The 6,541-nt window shown below is 41.3% G+C and overlaps 1 protein-coding gene across 1 annotated transcript; it reads right to left on the bottom strand.

Annotated features, from left to right (window-relative positions):
- Window positions 1-2,005: 2,005 nt before the first annotated feature.
- Window positions 2,006-6,155, bottom strand: irx6a (iroquois homeobox 6a). Its single transcript, XM_026294061.1, has 6 exons — window positions 6,090-6,155; window positions 4,691-4,966; window positions 3,866-3,975; window positions 3,279-3,574; window positions 2,368-3,045; window positions 2,006-2,112 (listed from the first exon to the last, which is right to left on the bottom strand). The coding sequence occupies exons 1-6, from the start codon at window positions 6,153-6,155 to the stop codon at window positions 2,006-2,008; spliced, it is 1,533 nt and encodes a 510-aa protein (XP_026149846.1).
- Between the last annotated feature and the right edge of the window lie 386 nt (window positions 6,156-6,541).

Raw genomic sequence — 6,541 nt, forward strand, 5'->3', positions numbered from 1 at the left:
CACAGAATTGAGGCTGAATTCCCCTAATACGAAAAAAAAAGACTTATTACAAGCATAATCCCACAAATAGCCTTCGACCTAAAATGCCCTATTTGCCAGGTTTGTTTCATTGTCGGTGGAATCAAATTTAAGCATAAAACAAAAATCTTTTTTTTCTGCTTTTGTAATAGGCCTAATAATTCACCGCTTTAAGGAATGAAGGCAGGACGAAATAGCTGCACTTCACTTCAGAGCTAATCATTCATTTAATAATGTTATTGAAACAAGTCAATTACACGCTATCACAGCCAGTATAGCTTTTCTCCAGTTTCAGCCAGACACGCTGTTCAAAAGTTATCAGCCTTTCGTTCTCTGCTGCTCTGTAAAGTAAAACGACTTTCAGACTTTGTCAGCCTGAATATGGTTTATAGACAGTGGAGCAGAATAGTGCGTCAAAATCAATATCCCTGAGCTAATTAGTTTACACATGATCCCTTTTTTTGTGGTTTACAACGGAACAATTTGATTTTAAAAGTTTGAAACGTGAGGATGAGAAAGTTTTTCAGGTTCTCTGCAGACATCAGAGACTGCAGTGATCATCGTATAACGAGATGGACCACGGGCAAAACAGCCAGCTCAAAGGGACTTTGATGGCCCATGTGAATTTCTCTGCCGGGTTTGATCCTACAAATGACCTTTTAATTAACACAATGTTAAGTTAGTGCAGCGGCTCGCTACACATGGGACAAAGCAGCATTCATTCCATGCTCCTGCCTGCTCGCTTCCGCCTGAACAGTAACAAAGTGTTTGATGCCACTTCTGATTAGATGCTGACAATAAAGCGACGATGCCCCCTTTTCTTCCCGCAACTTGTGGATTTCACTCACGTCCAAGTCTGAATTCTGACCTTCCGTCAAAGCGCGTCGTGCCTTTACGCGTCGAGTCAAGCTGACGAAACTTTGATCAAATGTACATCCGCAAATGTTTTAATTGGCCGAATAGACGTTCAGCTCTATGCAGTAAATAACCATGACACAGAAAACCAAAGCTCTTGGAAAAAAAAGTGTATTGTTAGAAAAAAAAATCCCATGAATGTCAAACACAGGAGAAGCTCACATTTTAACACAATGACGAAAAAAGAAAGAAAAAAAAAGGCCAGGTCCAGGCTCAACACAGGGGATTCAGTCCTTTTCTAGTCAACTTTGTGTCCGACAAAAGCTTTTCTCTTTTACATCAAGCAAAATGACAACGAAGCCACAGTAAAACGCAACATGTGACAAAACACACAGAGGAGATACGAATTCAACCAATAAACACATTAAATAATAAACAAACAGACAACATAGCAAAAATAATAAATACACAGAGAAATAAATAAATTTGCTACACTACACGATTGCCATACACAAATTCGGTCGGTTTTTTTTTTTATATGACCATTCTCATACCTTTGCATCTAAAATTTTTGCATAAAGTCTTTAACACCATAAAAACAATGTTGTGCAAAATGATAGCCGCGTCCACAGTTTGACCAGGTTCACTGCAGCAGCGACAGGTAGCTCCCATGCGTCATACTGAGGCCGCTACTCGGCCATTGTGTCCTTTAGTGCATAATTTATGTCCCATTATTAATTGTGGTGCAGTGTCCAGAAATCTAAAAGACAAGAATGACAGGAGGAATTAAAAGGAGCTTCCCAACAGTCAAATATTCATTTCTTTGTTAAAAAGGTTTACTGCAAAATGAATCGTTTTGTCTCATATGTGGATGGTTTTAGAATTTAGCGTTGACATCATATAGTCTGTCATGTGACATTTTATTTAAATGACACTGATAAACTTTAATGGGAGAGAATCAATCCTGTTCATCTGTGGGCATTTGGTGGTGTTTTCCTGTACCCTGTGTTTGTTTGTGTGTGTGTGTGTGTGTGTGTGTGTGTGTGTGCATGTTTTGTGTGCGTGTCTGTGTGTGTGTATCTAGTCTTGACTTCACTTTTTACTTCCAGTTCAGTGAAGAGTCTCACCTGCTTCACCTCTTCATCACTGGTCTGAATGCAGTGACCTTGTCATCCTGCAGGGCCCCACAGGTGTCACTGGGGTCAGATGACCGTGTCTCTGCTTTGCCACCAGAGAATCCTATGCACCCAAACAAAAGCATATCTGAGCAGCTTGTCTCAGCTGTAAGCTGAGAGAAAGTGTATTGTCACTTGATAACCTTAAAAATGTTCGTTTCTTTATCCAAAAACCACATTTACCAATACAGGTGTGGACCAGTGTATTACAAATTGTGACCTCTGCATACCTGACTATATAAAACCTCGAAATAATGGGGTTTTTAAAACCATATTTTCCCTTGTGTATATTGAACACTGCAAGTAAAAGATGACATACCTTCAATGCTGGAGTACTGACATGTGTCTGGGAGTGCAGTGTAAGATGGACAGTGCAGCTGGACGCCCTTGTGACTGTAACTGCCAGTGCTGTAGACCTTTGAGTGCAAGGATGAGCCCTCAGAGAAGGGGATCTCAGCATTGCTGACACTGCTGGATTCATGGAGTCCCCTCATGCTCCCACAGTGTCCAGCAGGTGCCCCGGAAAGCCTGGTGCTCTGGAGCTGGCAGTCCCCAGTTGAGTTGCCTGTCCTAAGCTCAGAACTGTGCTGCTGAGGGCTCAATATGACCCCTGAAGCCGCTGTACGAGCCAGAGACCAAATTCGTGGCTTATCTGATCCTTCAAAGTGAGACAAGGACACTGTTCCTGCTGCAGGACCCGTCGAAGAAGGTGCTTTGGACACTACAGGATCCAGGAAGTCAGACGGGAGAGGAGGGAGTGGAGTGACACTTTTAATGGCACAGGGGAATGTGTGGAAGCTGTTAGTTAAACTCAGGTGCAACTCAGAGCTGCAGTCTCTTTTTTGAGTGGCTCCAGATACTGCCATGGCCCTCTGAAGGTCCTGCTCATTTGCAACCACTTTTTCACAGTCACTGTCCATTTTGTCACAGTCATCCTCATCCATGTCCTCCAGATCACTTAGATGCAGGTCCTTTTCCTCCTTGCAGTCACTAGAATCTGCATGAAAGAATGGAGATTTTTAAGATCCAACTGTTTAAAAACATGCACATTGTGAATTCATGGAGAACTAAAATCTTTAGGAAACTTTCAGGTGCATTTTATACTTTGAAGTCTACCTTGTTACCCTTTGGTTTATATGATTGACAACAATACCTTGTTGTAAGTAGCATATTTTAATTATAGAGATCATTAAGTAAATAGTTGCACGTTATGGCAACATGAGTTTTTACCTTTAGTGACGCAGTCTTGATCACTCTTGTTAAGATCATCCTTCCTGTCATCGCTGGCCTTATTCTTCGGTGACCAGGTCATCTTGTTCTCCTTCTTTAGCCTCCTCCTGGCGTTGGCGAACCAGGTGGACACCTGAGTGAGGGTCATTTTGGTGATAATGGCCAGCATGATCTTCTCGCCCTTGGTCGGGTAGGGGTTCTTGCGGTGCTCATACAGCCATGTTTTCAAGGTGCTGGTGGTTTCACGAGTTGCGTTCTTTCTTCTGGCTGAACCATTAAAGTCCACTGTCCCGTATCTGGGAAGGAATACACACACATTCATACGGACACAGGCATTAATGAAGCCAGTGAAAGATTTCATAGACTACACATCCGGGCACCCTATACCCCGAGCATGTGTTGTGTGAAGTATATACAACTTTGCTCCATGAAGATATCAGTATGAAATTACACTCTGACCTTTGATCTGAATGTAGCATGTTCCCTTTAGTGAATGGCTGCCATTAATGATCAGTGGTAGATTACATTTTGTCAGGTTTGCTAAAGCTCATATTACATATGGTGGTTAACAAGTGAACAGACCTTACCTGTCATATTGATATTGTCCCAGTGAATGATCATAAGGGTAGTATGCAGCGGTTTGAGTGATGCCAGAGTGTAAAGTGCCTGTGCTGTCCTTAATGTCATACTGAGGATTCTGTAAAAGACAAGGAGATGGTTAAAATGCTGCATATATGTAATATTAACAACAGACATTTCCTTTTTTATGCTCTTAAAACAAAGATAAGATTGATTTGAGCTTGAAAATAATTCCCAAACACAGGAGATGTAAGTCTAACAATTTTATTATTATTCGCCTTTAGTTTATTACTGTTTTGAGGTATGATGTATCATATTTACATGGACATTACATCTTAGCTAAAAACAAAGGAAAGAAGGAAACGTTTCAACTGAACTGCAAACATCCCTTCCAAGAAGATATTTAGTCTTTTATTCAAACCAAAAAAATCTTACTTTTCCAAGTCAACATTTTTGACAGTCTAATAGTATCATTTTTTTCCCAAATACTTGTTCAGCAAAGAAAGTAAGTGCCAATATTTTTAAACAGGACAGAATAGGAAGGATAGTTTTACAATAATAAAATTACATTTGATTCAAATCAGAAAGTGCCTCTGCCTTAGTTCTGCACCACTTCCCTCACCTCAGTGACAGGATTTTTTCTATTTATTTATTTGTTACTTCGTTTAAAGAGGAAGAAGACAAGACTGGTTGCTGGATTAAACGGCTTGTCGAGATTGATATGTTTGCAGTGTCAGATAAATTGATAAAACCCGGTTGATCGATAAGCCTGAGCCCCCACTCCCCCTCCCCCCCCCCCCTCTGCGCATCAGATGAGGCTGAAGTGAGCCCACCAGAGTGGAGTAGATAGTGGATGGATCGGTGCTGTAGGGGAAGTAGTTGGCGTAGTTCTGGCTGGCGGCGGCCGCTGCGGCGTAGGGAGAGCTATACATCCCCAGCGCTGCGTTCAGCTCCGTCCGGCTGCTTGCCAGGAGCCGATTCTCGTAGGACGGGCAGCAGAAGGAGGCAGCGGCGGCGGCAGCCGCGGTCTGGGAGCCGCCTGTCCCGTCAGAGACCGACCTGGAAATCGAATCGCAGCAAGTCGTACTGGGGTTTGCCGACACGAAAAACTGCATGAAGAGAATCGTGGATAAACATGGTCATTGGCTGTTTTAGCTCTTATCCCTGATGTCTGTGACAACTCTGAAGTGTCTGTGGGTGCTGCATTACAAAAAAGATATCCATCTTAAATAGCGCAGTGTAGTGCTGAGTCTCGAAATCTCAAAACGGCAATTGATTTAGTTTGTTCCCGGTGCATTTCTGTTCAATTATGATGAACCAGGCGTCATTGTCGTAACTTGTGACTGCCTTAATTTAAGGTAAGTCACTTCTCAGATAATTACTGCAATGACAGAAAGTAGTTTGCGGTGGGACAGGTCCAAAAAGCGATGTCACATCATTGTCCTTTTCTGTTTTTTAATTTAAAAAAAATGAATTCAGCTCTGCCTCTGAAAGTAAGTAACTAAGCAACACCAAATTAATATTTTCCATTCGACATATAGATAAAAAGAAGTGTGCGCAATCCGTGCGTAAAAAATGAATTGCTCCAAAATGTGAACTTCTACACGGGACAAGAAAAAGTAATGTGGGTGTCATATAAATCCATGCCTTATTTCAAATGTAAAAGCTCAGAGGTTTGCATATCATCTACCGAACGCTATCAAAATATTACCGATGTAAAGTTGGGCGATAACTTTGCCAGGAGAGTAACTTCAACTCAGCAATTCAAGAACTTCAACTTCTTCGAATTTCTTATGAGGCGTGGTAAAATGTAAATACCAAGCTTTAGTCGAGCTTTCAAGGCTCTTAAAAGAATCAGATTTGTATTCAGGTTCCTTTAAATTCACTAGAAAGTTGTTGAATGTTTACAGCAAGCCTTCCCAGCCCCATTACACCTCGCTGTGCGTAATAGGTGACATTCATCTCTATTGTCATCTGAAAAACACGTGAGTTCATTCATAATTTAGTGTAATTGGACACGGGTGAATGTTTATCGATATTTAGATCAACAACAAAAAAATCACGCAAAAATAGCAGTCGGTACTCTCAAAGCAGTCCCTCATTTCTTAGTGTTTCTTATTGGAGAAAAGTGCCCAGACTAAAATGAAATAAAATAAAATATGGGGGGAAAAAAAAGAAAAATATGTCTCTGTGTACACAAACTTCAGATAAGTAATAAGCAAAGTGACTTACCTGTGAAGTTGCATTGTAAGGGTATCCAAATTGCGAGAAAGACATAGCTGCTTCTTTTGTTACCATCAGCAATATTCTTCACTCTTGATCGATTGCAACCAATTCTACTTCAAATCCACCGTCTTACACACATTTCCACGCACGGCCTTTCGCTCAATAATAGATGACTTCACTCATAGGAGAGAGACTTTAGGCTGGCACCAGCTGCAGATTGTTTTATATGAATGAATAATCCCCCCCAAGGACCCGATGAGAAATGAAATTAAGCGTCATTAAGTGGAAAAAAAAAATGTTGTTGTGTTAGCTGAAGGAGGCTTAAAGGATAACGTAAGACTTGCAAGATATGGACTCTGCTTGTGCTATTATTTGTGGCTCTATAGTTCTTTAGCATTCATCCATGCAAGGGTATCAGCGTGACGTCACTGTAATCCCGGAACGGTAGGGTACCAAGG

The sequence above is a fragment of the Mastacembelus armatus genome, chromosome 3 (assembly GCF_900324485.2).
Source record: "Mastacembelus armatus chromosome 3, fMasArm1.2, whole genome shotgun sequence".
Lineage (NCBI taxonomy): Eukaryota > Metazoa > Chordata > Actinopteri > Synbranchiformes > Mastacembelidae > Mastacembelus > Mastacembelus armatus.